The sequence below is a fragment of the Uloborus diversus genome, chromosome 1 (assembly GCF_026930045.1).
Source record: "Uloborus diversus isolate 005 chromosome 1, Udiv.v.3.1, whole genome shotgun sequence".
Lineage (NCBI taxonomy): Eukaryota > Metazoa > Arthropoda > Arachnida > Araneae > Uloboridae > Uloborus > Uloborus diversus.
In genome coordinates, this window is record NC_072731.1 from 31,626,848 (window position 1) to 31,650,063 (window position 23,216).

The 23,216-nt window shown below is 33.1% G+C and overlaps 1 protein-coding gene across 1 annotated transcript; it reads left to right on the forward strand.

The window, feature by feature from the left end:
- Window positions 1–257: 257 nt before the first annotated feature.
- Window positions 258–23,131, forward strand: LOC129234526 (platelet-activating factor acetylhydrolase 2, cytoplasmic-like). The gene is made up of 8 exons (XM_054868538.1): window positions 258–532; window positions 2,991–3,105; window positions 7,743–7,908; window positions 11,819–12,074; window positions 16,919–17,124; window positions 19,158–19,334; window positions 21,037–21,185; window positions 22,304–23,131. The coding sequence occupies exons 1-8, from the start codon at window positions 377–379 to the stop codon at window positions 22,414–22,416; spliced, it is 1,338 nt and encodes a 445-aa protein (XP_054724513.1). The 5' UTR covers window positions 258–376; the 3' UTR covers window positions 22,417–23,131.
- The last annotated feature ends 85 nt before the right edge of the window (window positions 23,132–23,216 follow it).

The following is a 23,216-nucleotide window of genomic DNA, read 5'->3' on the forward strand; positions in this document are numbered from 1 at the left end:
TTTACGTTGCCATTACAAAAACATTTTTATATTTTTAACTTCAGCAAGTGAATTTGTGAGAAAAAAAAATAAAAGTGAAGTACATTTTTTTCATAAAACTGAATTTTGAATTCATCATATGAATTTTATGCACTTTTTCTTCTTCTGTATTTCTGCCCTTTTTATTTTACCATAGAAACAATGCGTGAAACACTTAAACTTTTCAAAAGCGAAAAAGCAAACGAAAGCGAAATGTAAACAAACAATTGATAGGCGAGGCGTGTTGTTATCAGCCAGAAATGCAAATCATAGATTATATTTTGATCTGTTGCTATAATTTCCACTCTCGTTCAAGCTTTTCTGGGCTCTCACCTCAGAAATTTTTTGTCATTTTCAAATGCAACGAATAAAAACGTTAACGCATAATGGCAGAAGGCATTTGCCTCTGCCTTCGGGTCCTTTCTCAGTTGGCTGCTGTGACATAATGACATCTTATTTAAAATTTGGTGTTTTTGTAAGATTATTTTATCCATCTAAAGTTCAGGGAGTTGTAGTAAGTGTGATTTCATAACTTATTAAACAATAGCTTTTGTGGAAGTAATTACTAGCAATAAAATAGTATATTATTTAAATGAATGATGTACCAACATTATAATGCACGAAAATTGCATATGCATCATAATGATGGTACATCTTTCATTTAATTTTCAATCACAAAGGTTTCATTATATAGAAGCATTATTTGTTGAAGCTTTTGATAACTGCTTCCAATATACTATTCAGTTGATATTGTTCATCAAAAAGTACATACTTGCATAAATTTGGCTCCTTAGAAAAAACAACTGAAATCTTTCCTCATAACTGTAAGTGAACTATGAAATTTTACAGAAAGTAACAAAAAGTGAAAAGAATTTTCTTTCTGCTTGTGCTGAGAATAGTGTTGGTCAGATGATTCTTAAGATGAAAAAAATCGTTAATCTGATGTTTTTCAACTTAATGAATGTTAAAAAAACTATTTATATGCAGTTGTAAAAAGAAAAAAAAAGACTATGTGTAAAATTGTGGTTCTCATCTGACATTTTGATAAAATATTTAGTGTCAAAAATGGCAAGTGGATCTAAAATCCAGGCTATCAAAAAGAAATTTTTTGTTTTGTGGTTCTCATCTGACATTTTGATAAAATATTTAGTGTCAAAAATGGCAAGTGGATCTAAAATCCAGGCTATCAAAAAGAAATTTTTTGACACAAATTATAACCAACGAGAATGAATTTTGAGTCTTGAGGGCTACTTGGTTAATAAATGAACTTTCAGATTTAGATTTTGAGTTAAAATGCTGAAGGGAAAGAGATTTGGAGGGGACATGAACCAATTATTTAAAATTATAAAAATGGTGGATGTTTCAGCTTAAATTCTCAAATGGCAAAAATCGGGGCTCAATATTTTGCACATTTCAAATCCCTGATTAATCTTGAAATTTAGAGAAACTACTAGTTTGACAGGGCAAGTTTATCAAACTAGTTTATTCCACAAGCAGCAACAGCAATGGGTCGAATCAGAGTGATCTTCATCAGAGGTGCCTACCATTGAGAAGAGATAAAGTGGAGGGAGTGAAAACTTTCATTCATGAAACCCAGACCCCGTGATATATTTTAAAGTAAAGCATTGGAAGAAATCAGGTTTATTTCGCTTGTTTCACGCAAAATGTACCAACCATTTGTTATTGTTGAGTCACGTGACTTGGGGTCCTAGGGTCAGCTTTTGCTAAGCTAATGATTAGACTTGCTCCCTCCATTTTAATTCCTGTTCTAAGGTACCACCCCCGCCCCCTCGAGAAAGGGCACACTCCCTGTTAAAATCGCAAAGACTCGCTTAAAAAGAAAAAAATACCCCTCACCCCCCCCCCCAAAAAAAAAAAAAAAAAAATTCAGTGGTGCACTTTGCGCCATGTGTGGACACCCCTGTCTCATAGAGGATTGATGAATAGATCAGGACTAGCCTAGCTGAGCCAGATATGGATTCAGATATCCATACGCTGCAAAACAAGAGACACTAGATTCGGTGTCCGGCAAAATCACTGTTAAGGACAGATCCAGAAATTTTTCAAGGAGGGGGCGGTTGATTTTTTAAATTTAACTCATACTATGTATCTGATTGGCACATACTTGTGGGGAGGGGGGGGGGGGTCTGCAGCATCATTTTCATTTAAATTCTAAAACAACTTAAATATACCTCAAGGTTTATCCAAGGAGGTCTCAGAATCTATTCTTCCGTTGAAAGACGTATTCTAAAATTGCACTTTAGAAGTTAAATTTCGTAATATTTGCTTAGAAAATAGAAGTTTCGTAATATTTGGTTAGAAGAAGTTGGTTAAGAAGTTAAATTTCATATTCTGGGGCAATGTTTTGAATTCTCCTCTCCCTAACATCATCAGAAATCATCTATAAATTGTGCTTTTTGGAACTTCAGTTTCGAAAAATTACTGGAGAAAAGTTACTGAACCCATCCTATGTCTGCAGTTGTATCTTTAAGACTTACATTTTGCAAAATGCCTGCGAGAAAGAGAACCAGACTCGTTCCCTTAACATCACCAAAGATTGTCTAAATTTGCCTTTCCGGAAATTCAATTCTGAAATGTCTCCAAGAGGGAGAGTCAAACGAAATACCGTTAATTAAAGTCATAAAAGATGGCTTACACTTGCGTTTTAGGAATTCATTTCAGAAAAATTGCTGATGTAGGGGCCCTTAAGGGAGGGGCGATTACCCCCATGGCCCGTCCCTTGTATACGTCCTTGATCACTGTACAGGGTTTCCCTTCTTTATTTCATCTGACTATTTGTTAATCATGTGGAAATTTTGTGAAATTTGTTGGAAATATTGTTTTTCTCAAAATTCTAGTATCATGTTTAAGAAATAAATGTTATTTATGATTATAGAATAAGTCTTTTGTGGTACCTATTTATTGACTTAAAAAAATAAAATAATGAATTGTTAATTTTTACAATATCTTAGGAAAGATATCTACAATGGCCAGAATGGATTCCACACAAAGAATACGTAAATGGTTATGCTGTTAGAGCAGGTGTGCCACCAAAGTTGTATAAAATGCTCTTTGATTTGTATGTTGGTAAGTATTTCAGATTAATTGACTGTTGGGAGTAATTCTATAAAATCTACCTAAATCTTTTCGCCCCCTTTTGACTCTATTTCCGGCTCAGTAAAAAGGAGAAGTGAACAGAAAATCCCTTTAGAGACACAGAGAATCATGCAATCCTTTGTCCAACTTCTTTTGTTACGGGGCGGGCACTCGAAACTTGTTTGGAACCGTTCTGCAACTTTGGTTATCCAAATCTTTGATAAGTTTGGGCGTGGTAAATCACTACACTTTGCTACGTCACTAGAGATTTCTTTTTTTTATTCCCTTTTCTCTATTTTTGGATCATTTCAAAAATTAAAATATTCATTATTGTGTTAAGACTTTTTTCAACTTTATTACATGTTTCCATTTATTTTTAACTTTCGTAACTAATTTTTAGAATATTATTTTAATATGATTATGAACTTGTTATCTCGATATCTGGAAATTTTTTTACCACCCTTTTGACTTTGTAATATCCAGAGTATACTGTAATTATTTTTAAGGAAGAAAAAAAGGAAAACTGCAGTGTTTTTGAATCAGGTTTTTCATTTAATCCAATTTTTGCCATAATAAAGATATTTTTTTAGAAATAGGTTAGTGTTTCCCCCAGGGACCAAAATAGGAGCAGGATGTTGCCAGATAATAGGGCATTTTAATTCACTTAAAAGGGTATTTTTTAATAGAAATTTTGTAGTAGAAAAGGGAACTTTTTTCTCTTTTATGAATACCATATGCGTACAGAATCAAAGTATTCATCAATAGTAATTATTCTTTTTATAGTTACTATATCGTAATTATTTTTAAATATAGTTACTCTTGTTCCTATGAATCTTTTTAATGTTTAGTTTAGAAAATTTTGTTAAAAACAGAAAATTCATTTATATTCAAATCAAACCATAAGGAAGCAAAAAAAAAAAAAAAATGCTTTGGGATGCAGTTTTGTCAAAACTTTAAACGGGCAAAGATGAAATGCAAAAAAGAGTGCAGAGTGCAGTGCCCTCCTAAAAATATGGGGGGGGGGGACACTTTAAGTTGAAGAAATCAAAAAGATAAAAAATATGTTTTCCAAGCTTTTGCATTGGGGTTCATTCACTAGATTTCAAGTATTACATGCATCTGATCATGGAAAATGTTTCATTTCAACTCCCTTCTCTCCGTTTTTTAATGTTTTAATATATATATTGATATGAGTTTGATGCAACTTCCAACTTTCTTTAATTGACGAGACAGTTCTTGAGAAAACACGGGAGATTTATTTATAACTATGTACAAGAAATATCGTTAACAACTGCTAAATTAACCATAGCAGTTAGGCAAATATCAATTAACACTATAAACTCAACTGTAACACACGTATTTACATCAAAATGCGCAAAAACACAGAGCAAAGGCACACACCTTCCAAGTGCAACGACTGAAAATGAGACTCCACAGTTAGAAAGCAAAATGACTCTCTACCTCATTCACAGAACTCACAGCATTTTATACCGCTTTGGAAAGCTCGACAAAATTCTATTTCTCTCTGGATGTTTTATTTTTATTTCATTCACAAATGTTATCAGGGGACCATATACTTTGGTCGAATGTTAGGGTGTAGTATGTACATTGCAAGAAACTATTTACAGGTTACGTTACTAAGATAATTTTAGATGAAAAATAATGGAATAAACCCCAAATTTAGCCAGATTACAAGAAATTAATCACAAAAATAATTACTATTTACAGAATTTGTAACAATATATATATTTCGTTAATATACAGTAAAACTCCTCTAATGCGGAGACTAAGGGGACAAATTTCTTTGTCCTTAATAAAGGGCTGTCCGCAGGACAGGGGTTTAATAATGTTATTTGCCTTGGAATCGGGGAAATCAAAATTGTCGGCATAAGAGTGGTTTTACTGAATATATATACAGTCAAATCCTGACTTATGCAAGGGATGCGTTCCAAGACCCCTTGCCTAAGTCGAAATTTTGCGCTGTGGCAAAGGGTAATTTGTTTTGTATGTAAAAAAAATGTAAATTTTTTTTATAAACATACCTAATTATTTTAAACACTTGTAAACACCACCTCAAGTAAACACCACCTCCTTGTCAATTTATTAGTCCTCAATGAAGATTAATGGCCCTTTTAAAGCTATATACCCCTTTGCCTATTATAGCCTCTTCCGGTACACTGTTCTAAGCAGGGCTGCGGAGTCGGAAGGAAAATGGCCGACTCCGACTCCTGGATTTTTAAACGCCCGACTCCGACTCTTGACTTTTTAATTTTTTTTTCAATTGTACTTTTTCAATTCTCTCTCTCTCTTTAGGGGAAGGGGGAAAACCTCGAAACAGAGATTGAAATATTAATTCTTTTTTATGAAAATTTCATTTTGTTTTTTGTTGTAAACCCAAGACGCATACAAGTTCTTGAGAGGGGGTGGTTTGGCGCGGGTAACATTCATCTGGTAGGTGACACCCAAAGTTAATTTCAGAGTTTATATAAAATATAAATACTTTAATTCTTAAAATTTTCCCGAATATATTTTAAATTATATTTCTTCAGTAAAATTTCCACAAAAATAGGGCACATATACGTCAGGAAGTAATTCTACACAAAATACGGCAGTATAAAAATTTGTACGAATAGCTTTTACTATACCTATATTTCTTCTTCGCTAAATTTTTAAATTTTAAATTTTATTGGCTGCTGTAGAAAGATTAATATGAAGATTTTAAGATTAACTGCAATTATTGAGTGTTGTAATCAAGAAATTACTTACACTTATTTTGTTCCATATTTTTCAGTGAGAACCAAGCTTATAGAAATATTCTTAATAAAGAAAAAAAAAACAGATTATTTCATGGGAACTTTTGGATTCGTGCTTTTGCGCTAGACCTTATTTGAATTTGCCGATCACCCTCAAAAGTTTCCACCTGAGCTACGGGCCTCAACTTACTAAATTGTTAATTTCCTTTTACTATTTTATAGCTGAGATCAAACAAAACACTTATTTCTGTTTTTATTTGAAAGTGATTACTTGAAAATGTTAGGCAACAAAACCATTTGCTGACAGTTGCTATTAGTTAAGTTAAAAGCAAGCAAACTAGGGGACGGCTACCGAAAGTTCGGTAAGCACTCAAGCTAGCTGATTGCCATAATGACAGTTATTTTCTCATTAGTAGCTTTTTATACATGTTGTGTTGTCTAATATTTCAATTGGTAGTCAGTTCTTAAAAGGAGAGTCAGTGAAAATGAAAGAAAAAAAGAATCCCAGAGTCGGAGTCGGCACGCTTTCTAACGACTCCGACTCCTTTACCCCAAAATCAGTCCGACTCCAACTCCACAGCCCTGGTTCTGAGTACCAACAAACCTACTAAAATAGTAATTTTTCTTAATTTGTATGGCATTAACATATCCATAAAATATGCGAGTACAAATATTTTACTATGGGGTGACATCAATAAAAACTCAAAATATATAACTGTTATGAAATATTTTTTGTCTATAAATCTTTGTTTTGTATGTATGTCTCCAAGCATTTCATTTGACTTTTCCATCGAGTTTACTTTCTACTATTGTATATAATAGTCTAATCATGCACAATAGCATTCACATTGTTAAATTTCATTACTTTTAAGTAAATTATGATCTAAAATTAGCTGCACCAATGTGTAACTAAAAAATTTATGGAATTCTAAAGCTAATGATTCTATTACTTCCTTTTACAAAAAAGGAAGTATTGTATTCGTGAAAAAAATTTCACCCAAAAATCGGCCTTAATTTCCATTTTGCTCACCCCCAAATGAATGTTGAGTTTTTTTTTCAACCCGACCACACGTGGATATGTGCCTAGGAACGTACAGACACCCGAAATATCCATTTTGACGATCCCCGAGTTAATTATGCAAGTTTTCTCGTGACGTCTGTATGTACGTATGTATGTGCGTATGTATGTGGCATAACTCAAGAACGGAATGTCCTACAAAGTTGAAATTTGGTACGTAGACTCCTAGTGGGGTCTAGTTGTGCACCTTCCTTTTTGGTTGCATTTGTGTGCTCCAAAGTTGGTCTTTTGCCTCTTTTAGGGAGGAAATCATTGTTAATTTTGATGTAAATTCAAGTGGTGTTATAATTTAGCGGACACTTGGCGATATATCGCCAGTCTTTTGGTTGCCAACTTGACGGCAAATTTGACGAATTTTTTAAAAATTAAATTTTTTTTTTACATCTGGTTTCAATTTGGCCACTGTTTGTTATATTGAGACAGTAAACTATCGAATCATATTAAAACTGCCAATAATGAGAAAATAACATTAAATTGGAGTAAAAGGAAGTCATGTGATGCACACATCAACTCGTTTTAATAAAATGATTAATTCATAATAGAAAATGTATTAGAATAATATACTAATATTATTACACCATAACAATAAATTTATGTATGTATAATGAGTTAACTTTTCATTTCATCCATTTTGTTCATTTTCTTCCGGCGTCCCGGATTTTTTACAAAAAAGTGGACAAAATAGCAACCCTGCATGTAACAAATTTTATAACTTCTGCTTGGATCCGATACATTGATTTCAGTGTAAAATAATATTATAAGGGTTTTTCATGATAAAAATTCATAATGTTTTCTAGGAAAGTTGTATATTCCAGCTATTTGGCAAGCACAACTTCAACCGACGGATGGAAAGTATCCAGTTATTGTTTTTTCCCATGGATTGAGTGGCTTCCGTACTACATATTCGTCAATCTGCTTAGAATTAGCTTCACATGGCTATGTGGTTGCTGCTGTTGAACACAGGTTTGTTTGAAGAAAGCAAAGCTTTTATTTTTAAGTACTGGAATAATTTGTAGCTACAATGGTACCTCAGCTGAACAGAGCTCAGACTGAACCCCATATGTGACTGGGGGGGGGACCAGGCCCGGACTGGCCAGGTTGGCAATCGCCAAGGGCCCCCGAGCTGAGAAGGACCCCCAAACGAAGCGTTTTTTTTAAAACAAAAAATGATATAACACTGTTTGGATTTCCTTGTAGCTCTTTCGATCTACATTCTTATGCTTTTTGCAAGGATCAGGGTTTGATTACTGAATGGGCCAACTATGCTGTGGCCTAGGACCCCTGCTTTTTTGGGGCCCCCAAATAGATAAAGTTGTTTTAGCCAAAGACTAAATGTGTAAGGTTTGACTGCATGGGAGCCTCAAAAAATGTCTTGGCCAAGGGCCAACCCCAGAACTACAAAATAGGCAAGTTAGGTGGCTGTCTACGGAAGTTAGGCCCAAATCTATAAATTTTTGGGCCCCTCTGCGACAAAATCTGTAGGGCCTGGCCTCTCCCCAGAGGCCACGAGCCAGTAGTGTATATTTGAAACGTTAATAAGTCTTAGTGCTAGATTTTTTAAAAAATTTCTTGGGTCGTTGGGTTCTTAAATACATGGTCCCGCTCTGTGAGGTCTGCAGGTCCGGGCCTGAAGGCAAGGCCCGAATAAAGTATTGGAAGACCCTATAGGCCAAACAGTTTTTCGGGGTCCCACTATAGTCAAACTTTGCAATTTTATCATTAGATTATTGGCTAAAGCATTAGCAATTTATGGGCCCCTAAAAAGCAGAGACCCTAGGTTACTGCCTAGTTGGCCTATTCAGTAATCAGGCCCAGCCTGAAAGGATCCCGCTCGAGTAATCCTAAAGTTGAAAAAAGTGCTCTTTTCCAAATTCCAACTAATTTTCATTTAATCCAAATTTCAAATAAATTAGGAATTGAGTTCCATTCACGAAAATTAGCTTTAATTTTAATGGTTTAGGAGCTATTAAGCTAAAATCGCTTCTATAAAGTATATCAATTTTTTTTCGGCAATTTGCTGCTTCGAAATATGAAGGTACAATATTACACAAAACTTTATGTGAAGTTTTGAAGGCTCTAGTATAATATTGCACAAAACTTTTTTTTTCCCTTTCCTCTTTTATTGCTATTGCTGCCAAGGAGGATAGAAGGGAGTTGTTCATTAATATTTTAAATATTATTTTTAATGAAATACATGAGGCGTCCCATAGTGGACAGAATGACCGTTTTCCGTGGAATGGCCCTATTGCGCCCAGTTAAATGCATCCTTGTTTCAAAATTTGAAGAATCATTGTTTTGCTCAAGGTCCATTAGAAAACCATGCGGTATATTTAATTCATGCAGTTATAAAAGAATACTATTTAAGTGTAAGGTTCAGGTATTGGGGGGGGGGGGGGGTGAGAGAATATGAAAAAAAAACAGCAATTCACTCAGAAAATTATATTTAAAATTATTGCACTTCAAAGTGCAATAGTGGGAAACACACACAAGGCTGAACATTTTGCAGGCAAAAAAAAAAAAAAAAGGATTTTTGCCAGGACAGTGGTAAAAATGGCAAAAACAGAATTACAAGGAAAGTTAATTGAATTTTGTTGGTTAAGGTGCTGGAATGATATAAATAGAATGTAAATAAATAATTTTAGAAATCAATTTTATTATTAATTATATTTATTTATAAATTGCAAAATTTTGTATTTAGTAACAGAAGCAATTATTTTACATCATCACTACAACATGTTGCAATATGACGTTGTAAATTTTTTATAAGTCTAATTGTTTTAATAATAACAATTGAGGTAAATATTTTTTTTAAAAAAATTAGGTTTGGCACATTTAACCAAAGGTAGGAAAGAAAGGGTAAAAACTGTACTCGCAAAATATCTTTTGCCCATATTTGCCAAAGTGGCAAAGCTAGATGTGCTTTATTAATGGTTATTGGATGTAACTAGTTTTATATTATATTAATTTTATCTGTATTCTAATAATTTTCATGTTTTTATCGCTAAAATATTAAATTGCATCAGTGAAACAGTAATCCACAGGTTGAGTTTGCACTGTTTTAGTGAAATGCTTTTCTAATTAATACTTTGAATGCAGAACGAAAGAAAGTGCAGAATAAATAACAATAAAATAACTCGCTAACTTTGGTTTAAAATATTAAAGTGTCCTAACTATTGAATAAGAAATTCTTATCTTTTTTAGTTACTTTTTGTCAGAGAAGTATCTAGTGTGAATTTCGCGATGCCATCAGAGTAAAAAAAAGGAGATAAACTATGATTGTATCCAGTATGAAACATAAATATGAACAAAAGGTATAACTCATTTTAAAGAAAATTTTTCAATTTTGTTATCAAATAAGAAAGCACTAGTAATGCAATAGGTTGTTCCCAATCCCTAAAATGTCGTATTCGTGGATTTTAGACTCTTGTTTGGGAAAATTTGAATTTTGTCATGCAGTACTTTACATGTCAGGAAGTCTTGTGGGGAATTATCATCAATAACTATTTGACTTCTGAAAAAATGAGACGAAACGCCTGCTCTTAATTTATTCGTTTTTTCTTCTATAGCTTGTAGTTTAACATTTAGTACAGTGGCATAATGAGATTCTGTTCAGTGTGTATTTCAGATTTAAGCGTGCTATCTTTTAGTTCGTAGTTGAATTCAACATTTTGATTTGCAACCTTTTAATGAAAATTCCACCGATCATTTGTTCATTTGTCTAGTTTCATGGTTTTGCTCCATTTTCTTTATTTATCTTTCTTTGTACTTGTTTTGTTGTCATTATTTAATTGACTTATTAGTTTAGCTACTTGCTTGCATCTAAAAGCGAATAGTTTGGTCTTTATTTTTATCATTTTCATATAGTTGGAACATACAGTGAAGCACTGTTTATACGTTTCTGAAGGGACTGTATGAAAAAAGCGTACAAATAAAAAACGTATAACAGAATATATTAATATGTATTAAACTCTGCAGGGACCAAATTAAAAAACGTATAAATTATAAAAACGTATAAAAGAGAAACGTATAAACGGTGCTTCACTGTATTATACAGGGTGTTCTGTTTTAACCTGCAAGACCTTTATTTTCACAACCGTTAGTTCTAGATGTATACTTCCAATTGCAAAATTGTTCCAAATTAGATGTAGAGTTCAGATATTGAAAGTTTGAAATAAAAATAAAGTCAAAAAATACAAAATTTAACTTTATATGGGCCCCAGATCCCCTAATTTATATTTAGGGAAATAATCTCCATTGAAAAATAATTCTAACACAAAAAGTTTGAAATGAGTACAACCAATATTCAGCGAGGTATGAAACGCAGCATTTTGTGACTTACACCACTTTTCACTCGCCGTCAATGACCTTTTGGAGGAAAATATAGCGGTTAACAAGTGTTTAAAATTGTATGTATGTATACAGTGTGGTTTTTCAAATTGTTTGAGGTTTTGTGGTGTGTTCTTGCATATCATACATTGTTTTCCTTACTATGACGACCTGTCATTCTTCTGAAAAGGGGATAAGTTCTAATCTCCTGTTATGTATCACTTTAAACTTTGAGCTGGAATATCTCCTTAAGTTTTGGTTGCACATATGTCAATTTTTTTGTTTTGGTAATATCTTTCAATGGGAAATTATTTCCCTAAATATAAGTTAAGGGTTAAGGGGCCCATATAAAAAGTTAAATTTTGTATTTTTTTAATAATTTTTATTTTTGCTTCAAACTTTCAATATCTTACTCTGCATATAATTTTGAACATTTTTGCCATTCGAAGTATACATCTAGGACTAACGGTTGCGAAAATAAAGGTCTTGCAGGTTAAAACAGAACACCCTGTATATATATATATATATGTGTGTGTGTTTTCTCTAGAGACCACTCTGCTTCAGCCAGTTTTTACAAGAAACAAGCCCGCATGTCTGCCTTTGGGTCAAATCCAGGCTCCAATCTTGATGAAATTGATAGTCTGCTAAATGTGCCGATGGAGATTAATTGGGAAGATGTTGTTGATAGCAAATGGGACCCTGGGCCACGCATTCAAGATATAGGTCCATTTTGCCACACAAAGGAGTGGATGCTTTATTTAAACCCTTCTAAAGAAAATGAAATGTCTTTCCGGAGGCAGCAGGTACGCATTATTTGAAATGTTTTTGCAATAATTGGTTAATGGCGGTAAATTATTTAATTATGTTTTTGAGCTAGAATTTATTAGTTTCATTACAATTTCCTTATATGTTGAATAAAAAAATTAAAAAAAAAAATAGAACCGACTTCAAATTTGCTCTAAAAAGTGAAAAATAATTTTATTCTTTAAACACCATCGATAATACTTTTAAACATAATTTTTGAAGTTGGCGCAAAAATGATCGATAAAATCATTCACAGCCATAACTCAACTACAAGTATAAATTTAATCAGGTCCAGTTTCTTCACTACCACATGCATTACGCATTGATGACAGCATATCTGAGTAACGATATAAATGTTTCGTTCCTAAGCTTGGATGATTTTTCGATAAAAATATGAACGAAGCATGGTTACAATGGATTTTACTTTTTGTTTTTGCGCCAACTTCAAAAATTATGTTTAAAAGTATTATCGATGGTGTTTAAAGAATAAAATTATTTTTCACTTTTTAGAGCAAATTTGAAGTCGGTTCTATTTTTTTTTTCAAAATTTTTTTATTTCATTCTTTTTAGTGTAAATGTAGATATTTCATTAAAAGTAAGAAGTTACCTAGTAAGAAGTGCGGCTCTATATCACTGTATTGCTTTAGAAAAGCCTTTATTCAAAATTATCATTACAATTACTATTAATGTTACAGTTATATGGCACCAAACTTTTATAACAATGAGTTTCATATTGTCGCGTAGATGAAAATAGCGAAGACAATGTGAAAGCCAAATGAAGCGAATACTCGTTAGTCTCAACTCGAGATCTTTATTCAGAACCACGAATGAAAGTTACATCTCCTTATATACAACTTGAAAAAGTGCTGGAACTTTCCAGACTTTAAAAGATACAGAAATTAATAGAACATTCGAGAAAATACGGGAAACAGTAGAAACGAAATTTTAGTAACATTCACTTTGTCCTAGTCGGGATTTGAACCTGGGTTGCTCGTGTGGGAGACGAGAATTCTACCACTGAGCCACCGTTATCCTCGGATGAAAAGAGCGAACTTCGCTACAATATGATTTTAATCATTTAATAGGGAAATTTACTGTTTTTTGCCCATAACTTTTTATCTAAAGAACAAATATGGTCAAACAAAGTAATGGGACCTAAGTTGAGCCATCCCCTATCCATTAAAAAAAGAATCATCAAAATCGGTTCACTAGGTGAGACGCTATGAGTGGACAAACAAAAAAAAAAACATACATACGGTATGAACTGATAACCGCCTCCTTTTTGAAGTCGGTTAAAAAAATACAAAGTGAGAAAAATGTATTCAGTTGTAGACTTCTTATTTGGACATAAACCAAAGGGAAAATTAATGACTTACCTAAGAAATGTGCCTTAGATGAATAAACTCATCTACAGTTTCAATGTGGACGCTACAATTTTTCTTTCTTCCTTTTGTTTTGGTACAAATAAATTAAAATGTGTAGTAAAAAATTAAAACTCTTTTTCTTAAACTTCTTACAAAAAATGAATAAAACTGCTACATGTTTCTAAATTAATTATATAACTTTTATTTATTTTTTTTTTCAAAGTCATTTTTCTCTGTATAACTGCAGATGTTGTACATAAAAAGTAGTCTTGGTATGTAGCAGCATTTTATACAACACTTTCAGTACGCATTTAAAATAGAAGAAAGCAATAACACTAGAAAATAGTGGTGAGCTTAATTTGTAGACGTGATGTTTTACCAATTAAGTTGTTGTTAAATAATTTAATTTTCCTACAAAAGCTTAATATTTAAAACTTTCACAGGTTTTATTATTTTTCGCTCGAAATAAACATAAAACTTTTACTAGAAAAAAAGAGTATTTTTATTTTCCAATTGCCAGTAGACTTCTGAGTACAAAACAACAAAAATCATTCAAATTACTATTTGGCAATTCATTTTGAGTAGGGTGTGATTTACTAATAATTTTTGACAGAAATTTGTGTTTGCAATTGGTTTTTGTAAATTGTGAGATTTTGAGCAAGTTGAGTTTTAGTGAGTTTCTCTTTCTCTATAAAAAGCTTGTTACATGCATTTACATACGCACTGCACTACACACAGATGTACTTTTCTCCGCACGCACCCCACCTCTTAGCCGTAGGCCTTAGGTTCCACCGCCCGGGGGGTCCGCGTAGCGGGCCCCCCCCGCACGGCTGAGTGCGGCGGTCGATAGTCGTATCATGCTACGGACGCGCTTGGTACTTATTGCGCCGGGGAAGGTCCCCGTGCTGGGCGTCAGCCCAGCTGGGAGTTTACCCCTTAATGTGTGGGTCTTGCTCACCGTGAGATACGGTATATCTCCCCGTACCTCGTTAACACACAGATGTACTGGGTGCCCCAGCAGGTAATGTTTGAAATAAAGTCCAATAGATGGCGCTAGGTGCACGTGAGTGAAGCCAAACTTGGTGCGCATGCTCCGTTGGGTGGGCAATTGTAAATGTGATGTTCCTTTAGTGTGCGGTGCGCTTTAGCATGTGATTCTCGTTAGTAAAAATGAACAAATATTTGACGGAAGTTTGCATATTTATTGTGCTACCAATGTCCAGATGTGATGAAAATGTGACCCTTTTCTTCATGGTAATGACTTGGTCCAAGGTCTTTGGTTTACGCAGGATGGAGCAAGACCACATCGTACCGCAGATGTTTTCGAGATGCTCAATGAGCATTTTAGCAATCGAATCATAGGGTTGGATTACCCATTGCACTTCCAAAGGTAGTATCGAATAGCCCCTATATTCACCAGATCTGAACCCCTGCGATTACTACCTATGGGGTTATTTGAAGAGCGAAGTGTGGCAGACAAGTCCTACGAACCTTCCAGAACTGAAAACTGCCATTTCAACTGCTATCGAGACGATTGACAGTGAGTCCTACTAACGAGTAATGGTTGGATTCCAGAACCGCCTAACTGTTGTCCTTGTTAAAGATGGCGGTCACTTCGAACCTCTATATCATTAATAGCCCAATATGTCCTTTCAATATACGTCATTAAATTCTTCTCATATCTCTTGTTTGTTTTTATATTTTCATTTGTTTCAAACATTACCCACTGGGTCACCCGGTATACAGTAAATGAAAATGTATTTAAATTTTAACTTAAAACATTTCACTTATTGATATAATTCTGTCCTCTGACTACATTTACAGTTTTAGTGAGAAAGTAGCATATAATACTTTGGTATACGAGGAAATTAAATTATCTTACAGCTTGCATTATCAAAGTTGGTATTTTTATTTGGGATGCTGAATGTTAAAAATTTCTTGAGTGGGACATTTTTTTCCTGGAGAGATTTGTTTCCTCAAAGTTTGCGGGGGGCTTTCTCAGACTGTTTTCCCTTCTCTATTGTCCACTCTTTTAAATCAACAATCTCCTGGAATTTTTATGACATTTAAGACATTAACTTGGACACTTGGAGTTAAGTTCTAAATTGAAGTTTAAAACAATTAACAAGTAATCTTTTGAAACAAGTTGAACCATGTTTGCCTTCTGTGCATGCATTATAGTGTACAAATCTACAATTAGTATAAAAATTTATTAGAATAATGACTGTTCTCTTTTTTAAAATCTTTCATTTCAGGTCATATTTCTGAAGAAAACATATATTTATTATTTTTTAAATCGTTTGTGTAATTTTTCTTTTTTTTTTTTGTGGGGGGGGGGGCATGAAGTAAAGCAACAACTGCATGCAACATTATTCATGTTTTTCAAAGGAAGAAACTACCACAACCAAGAGATCTAGCATAGTCGACTGTCATTTTATCAATTCATGCAAAAATTTAAAAAAAAGCCTTAGGTAATTCTGGTTTTAAAAATACAGTAAAACCTGTAAAGTTGACCATCTTTGTAAGTTGACCACCCGTCTATGTTGACCGCTTTTGTCAGGAACGGAATTAGTCCTATCTTACATAATGAAAGAAAACCTCTGTAACTTGACCACCTCTCTATCTTGACCGCCTGTCTATCTTGACCACTAATGAACCCCAAGTTTGGTTTGGAGTATTGTAAAAAAACCCTTTGTAAGTTGACCACTTGGTTTATTTTTAAAAATTTTATTCATCAAATTATTATTTTTATTATTTTTTTTTATAGCTTTCCAAGAATATTTTTGATGCCAGACCAGCATTTTACCAACTAATGAAACAGCAGCATAACTAAACCTCCTTTTGAGTTTAACCACATGGGAAAACTACTAAGAACCCTTTTATTCTCCAAACTTGTTTTTCTTTTGTTGTTAAACGAAAAAATTTTTATTTTTTGATTAACTATAATTTTTTAGGAACTATTAATATAAAATGATTAACTTTTCATAAACAATAAGACTTTTTTTTTGATCAATTTATTGAAATTTTAAATTTTCATAACATACTATACATCATTCTGGGAAAATAATCTCTAAAAATATTCGAATAACATTTTATATTATTGATTCAAAGTAATGCTAAACAATGAAAGTGAGTTGAACAGAAAGAGTAAGTGTCAATTAGGCAAAAAATGAATGCATGGTGCAAGACTTACAAATAATAATAATAATAATAATAATAATAATCATTACCCCCTTTATAAGTTGACCACCTGTCTAAGTTGACCACCAAAGTATTGCACCGCAAGTGGTCAACTTACACAGGTTTCACTGTATCTGTTTTATCTGTACTTTATAATCTCTGTACTCTTATCTCTGATAGAGCTGATTTTACTTATTTTCTAACTTAGTAAACATTTATTTATTTTGAACTAAGGGACACATGGTAAATCATTTGCTTTGCTTGATCTTTTATGGTTATCTCATTAGAACCTATTTTAGGTAAGGTATCGAGCCAGAGAATGCTCTGAAGCTTTAGATTTACTAGAAGATTTGAACCTTGGGCGAAGTGTTACAAATATTCTTGATGCTAGTTTCAATGCAAGCATGTTTAAAGACAGGTTGGATCTTTCCAATGCATTCTTCATTGGTCATTCATTTGGTGGTGCCACTGGAATACTTTCTTTAGCTACAGAACTTCGTTTCAGGTATATCAGTTATGTTGTATTATGGGTCTCATAGAAATTTTAATATTTGTTCCTAATGAATGTAATCTGTCAAAGAAATTCAGGAGAATGCTTGATATGGTTTTCCCTTCATTTAGGATCAGAAATCAGCTATTTAAAACACTAAAGCACAATTAGAACATTTTAATAAAAGTGTGAAATTTTTGAAGTATTTTTCCGGAAGCAGCTGTTACTTGAAGTATGAAGTGAAAAGGGGGGGGGGGGCGCTTGAAAGCTGTTACACTTACAATGGGGTGAATTATTTTAAAAGCGATGCCGATCTTGATAAATTGTCTAAATACTCATCCCAAAATACCTCTTTCTGGTCATCACTTTTTCATTTGTTTGCAAATTCGTGAATTTGATTTTTTCAACCTCTAATATAGACACTAGAGCTGGCCCTCGGTCGACCTAGCTGGCCTTGGTCCCCACAGTCAGAAAAATATTAGATTTTTTTTTTAATCCCTTTAAATAAATAGGGGTAATAATATGAAAATAAAATGTTCAAATGTAATATTTAACAGATTTCAATCTGGGAGTGTAAAACTACTTTCAGATGATTTGGCATGAGAAGTTCCTGAAAATTTAGCAACTCTATTAAATTTATCAAAACATGTTTCCAAAACTACTTGTACGAAATAAATTTCCAGAAAAAAAATAATAAAGTGTCCAGTTAAACATTTAAATTCCAGGGCAGTACCGTCTGTACTTAATACCTTCAGTCTGGAAAAATGAACTATAGTTGGGGCAAACTTAACCAGGCAGCATTGTGAGGATTATGCAGAATTTTTGATGATCATTGTCATTAAATACGATGAGGCCCCATCCAAGGACCTTACTATGGCTTGGGCAAAGCGGAAATTGCCCCAAAGCACTTAAATTTTAGGGGCTCCAAAAGCTGACTTTTAAATTTTATTTATCTGTTGGCAGAAAAATGCTTAAGTTCTGGAGGAGGAGGCTTCAAGTACAACGTGACAGATGCATAAAACATCTTTAAAATAATTCCAAAGGAAACAAAAATCTTCAATTAAAACCCGTCCCCAATTCAAATCCCTTTTTAAATTTTTGAAAAAAGAAAAAATGGTATTAGAAATAATACAATACTTACACTAGTTTTCTTCGAGTGGGCCTTATACTTGTGTCATGGAGGAGTGAAAACTTCAATGCTTGCACCTTCTTGCTAACCCTACTTATCAAAAACTGGAGTGTTCTGTTTCCGCTTCCAGTTCATCTGCCATCTCTCCATGGCACAACTATATACTATATCTGTAGTTACTGCATATCAACTTTTTTATTTTGAAGATTATTTTATGATGAAATTACACCTATTAACTCTTCTTGGTGAGGGTCATTCAATTTATTTAAATATAGGGAAAAAACACTATGATTGGGTGTAATTAATCATCCAGACATAGATTTTACATTTTTTTTGCAGTTTGTGGTTTCCCCATTTGTTGACACCACTCACCTAATGTATAAATATCCATTTCGAAAATCTTTTGCAATAATGAAACTGAGCACCACAGGAAAAATGAAGAAAGCTGGTCAACTGTTCCAGGGCAAGGTAAAAAATTGGGCAGATTTTAACAAAAAAATTGAGACATCAGAAAAAACATTTTTATAATGCTGACATCCATGATCGTTAAAGAGAACAACCTACTGCCTCTGCAGCAATTTTTGTGGTTTCGAAAAGAATTTTTTTTTTAAAGGTGTCCTTTTTTTGGAACTGCCAAACCGGAAAGAGTTAAGATATTTACACTAAAACAACGGAGAGATGTTATTATTTTTGATGCTATGTAGATTTGCTTTGTAAGAAAGTGTCTAAAAATTTATGCATTTTTGAAGGATATTTTAATTATATTTTTAACTCAAGTGCAGGAATACATGCACCCCTTCTTTTGAGTTATTAAAAAATATTTCACTATTGCAAGGAAGTTGTGTGATGATTTTTGTTTAAATGACATAAAATTTAGTTTGTATTTTACTATGAAAATATATGATGCATATATTTGTAGAGCAGGTGTTCTTTTGGATCCATGGATGTTTCCTTATTTTGAGGACCAGCATGCATTTTCCATGATCTCTCAGCCATTTTTATGCCTTCTTGTCCAAAGTTTCCAGACTAAACAATCCATGAAGGTGCTAAAACAACTACAGAACCTACATAGTTTTGGAGAATTCGTTACTTTAAAGTAAGTTTTATTGGAACTTTTTTTTGTGGATTAAAAATTTATCTTAAATGATTGCTTGTGTTTATGTAAAATGCTTTTATCAATATATATGTTTTTACTTATCTATATATTATCTTGCCTGTTTATAATGAACATAATTATTTCAATTTCCAAACTTGTTTTTCCTGTTTATTATTTAGTTTTTATAATGAAATTACAGCTATAGCGAAATTTTTATTAGGTCCCTTCCACTTGGCTATAAAAGGGCACAACTGTATAATATGAGGCAGTGAGAAGCAAAGGGATGTAAGTGGACATTTTCAAGTTTTTAGTAAAACAACTTTAAAGATAACATCCTAGGTAGGCTTTCATCAGGGGTAGAAGTGACCAACTTGTCGCATATAGGGCATTTTCCACAAAAAATATAGGACAAATATAGGACACATTATATGAATAATTTTGCTATGAAAAAAGAAATGTAATACATATCATATGTTATTTAGTTATTCTTATCAATGATTTTCTTTTAATAAAAACCTCAAACACCTGAAATGACTTTCCTGTAGTTGAAGGTATAATTTTTAAAAAATAGTGTACTCTAAATAACTAAAGAAAATTTGAACAAAGATAATTTTTATTTTTTCTTTCTCACCCATGACCTAAGTACTAACTGCACTGTTCTTTGATTTATATCTAAACTGAACCCTTTACCACTTGTACTAAGAACAAACAGAGCTTGAGAAGGAGTTTTCTTCATATGCTTGAATGTTTTAGCATGCAGCCTCAATTGCGAAAATCCACTATTGCTTATGGGCACTGAACAGTTGCGAAAATGGCAAAAAGCGGTAAAATCATTTTTTTCTTGAGTGCACTAAGTACCACAATTTGTACAATCAATGTCCTCCTGGTTCAACCACTCCACACGAAATTTTGTTAAGCGATGCGATTTTGCCATTATAATTTCACTTATTAAAACAAACTATGTTTTAACATCGTAAGGAACTAACATTTCATGATCCCAAAATTCCGCAAAAAGAAAAGATTGCAAAAAGAATATTAGAACATTCCAATCAGAAAATGCACTGAACACAAAAATGTACCAACAAAAACGAAAACCGTGATGGAAAACAAAGCAAACGACTGTTGCCCCCCCCCCCCCTCCATACGCAAAATTCTAAAACCAACTTCAGACAGTTCTCATAACTCACCCACTATAGAGTGACGTCACATTGCTGTAGCCAATGAGAGAAGATGCCTGTTGCAGGATTTAGTCAGTTCAGTTTTGCAATTTGTTTGGGCACGTTCTTTCAGCGAAAATCTGATGTCAGAAAGTTTATTTACTGTTCCTTTTAACAGATATATAGGGTACAAAATGGGAATATAGGACATATAGGATGATTTTGATCCTTTTTTTGAAAATATAGGATATATAGGACTACTTCGACCCCTGTTTCATGGATTTTTTTTCTAAATCATGCTGTACAGCAGCACCTACTCAGGCTACTAGTACTATCTTTTGCCCCAAGACAGAGGAGAGGTTCCCCTACTATTTGTACTGGTTGTCTCTAAATTTTTAATTTTGTCACTTACATCCCTTTGCATCTCACTGCCTCATATGTAAAATAGCACCTAAAGCTATTGTGCAAGAAGACAAAGATACATAATATATTTAAAAATCAATTTACAAAAGACCTTTAATATTTCTAATGAGAGACTTTTACAGGAAAGCAAACCATCGTGATTTGTGTGATACTCCATTTGTGCCAAAAGTTTCACTTTCATTATCTTCCAAAATGGGAATTCGCATCGGAAGGTTTCCTGCTTTGGACTTGACTGTAGATCTTATTCTGCAGTTTTTAGGGCAACAATTAGGTAAGTATATAGAACTATACTATTTATAAAAAGGCTATGAATTCTTGTAACATAGGAAAAAAAATTAAAAATTAATTTGAATTTTGACATCTAGAATTCAAATTATGTTTTTCGCAATCATGAGTGTGTGTGTATGTAGGCGTGTGTTTGTGTGTGGAGGGTTTGTGTGTAGTGGGTATGTGTGTGTAGGCATGTGTGTTTGTGTCTGTGTGCAGGCATGAGTGTGTGGGTAGTCGTGTGTATGAGTGTTTGTGTGCGTGGGGGCGGGGTATGTGTGTGTGTGTAGGCATATGTGTTTGTGTCTGTGCAGGCATGAATGTGTGGGTAGTTGTGTGTATGTGTTTGTGTGTGTGTAGATGTGTATGTATGCGTGTAAGTGTAGGATATTTACGCAACCTGGAGACAGTTTTCACTGTAGGAGCAGCATCGTGAGGAGCCGGTCGACAGTGGTGCTGCAGAGGGTGCTAGCAGGAAAATGAAATGATAGCAGGCCAAAAACAGTGAAATGAAAGCAATAAGCAATTGTGATTGCTCAAAAAAACTATTTTAAGTTGTTTAATGTCATCTAGCCCAAAAATATGTGTCAGGTACCACTTTTTTATTGCAAATGTTCTAAAATGAAATATTCAAATTACATATTTTAATAAAAAATAATGCAAAAGAGATGAATAGTACAAAATTTAATAAATTCATTAAAGGTAAACATTTTCCTTAAATAAACATTAAGAATTGAGTGGTTCTCCCCTAATTGTATTACATATTATGCATAAGAAGAGGTTTTATGCTTAAAAATTGTTTTGGAATAGAGTTTTTTAAACTTGAAATCTTTGTTGTAGCTAAAAACATTAGGCTATAATGGTTAGATATTTCTAAAAACTTTGGGAGCTTTTTTTTTTCTTAAGAGAATAACAAAAGAATTCCTTGCCCCCCCCCCCCAGTTATTAATGCACATTTTCAGTCGTTTTTTTTTTTTTTTTTTTTGAACCACTTTTAAATAAATCATGGAAATTTAGTTCTTTCATGCAAGGAAATATAATGAATAAAATACTTACTAAAATTTCATAAAGTCCCTTCTCAGGAGTGTTTTTTAAAAAAGGATTTATTTTTTATTTTTTTAGGTGGTTCAATCAAACATGAAAGTGAAAAGCTGGAGTGTTTGAAAGAAAAATTTCTAGTGGATGAAGATTTTTCCTCTGTGGATGATGAAAAAACAACATGCTTCAATATTTAAATAATATTCAATTATTTAAAAATTTCTGGAAAAAACGTTGGAAACTAATCAAAGTGAAATGTTTCTGTGTCTATTCCAGCGGTTCTCAACCTACCACCCCCTAGCAAACCCCTTCCAAACTCTGAAAGAAGTTGGCGGAAGTTACCCCTTAATACTAAATAATAAGCGAAAAATAAATAAAATAAACGCGCGAGCACACACACATAGACAATAAAATTTGAGATTTTTTTTAGTTGGATGCTGCTCTGTAGTTTATAACAAGAACAAAATGTAGAATTACAAATATTGCTACAAACTAAAATGATCGCTAAAAATGAATACAAAACAAATTCACAAAAAATAAACACAGTGATTATTCTACGTTGAGCTCCAATCGACTTTAAAAAAAAAATGAAAATGGGATATTTGTGGAACAAAGAGGTTCAAAAGTTTGGCTGAAATTTTTCTGACACGAGGGTACATTTATCTATATCACTCACTAAATCAGAAGTAAATTATAGAATGATCCTAAAAATACCTTTCAGGGAACTCTGATTAACTAAATGATTTTTTTCTCTTCTAGTAAAATGAGAAAGATCTCTAGGTTTATGTCTCCTTAAAAAGGACTATGAGCCTAGCTGTTTGATAAAAATATACTGAGTACATTAATCGTTTGATTGCTGAAGGATTTTCTTGTAATTATGCTATAAGTGCAGAGTAAAATGCATATACAGTCGGATCCAGTGGTTGGAAAAACTACATTTTTTTTGTAGCGAACTACAACTACAACTACTTTAGCACAAATGTAGTTAACTACAACT

What these genes read in the sequence shown, in the direction of transcription:
- LOC129234526 (XM_054868538.1), top strand. Translation starts at nt 377, where the DNA reads ATGCAACGAATAAAAACGTTAACGCATAATGGCAGAAGGCATTTGCCT. An exon ending in GCTACAGAACTTCGTTTCAG is followed by an intron (nt 17,125 to 19,157) that starts GTATATCAGTTA and finishes ATATATTTGTAG; the next exon opens with AGCAGGTGTTCTTTTGGATC. An exon ending in GGAGAATTCGTTACTTTAAA is followed by an intron (nt 19,335 to 21,036) that starts GTAAGTTTTATT and finishes AGACTTTTACAG; the next exon opens with GAAAGCAAACCATCGTGATT.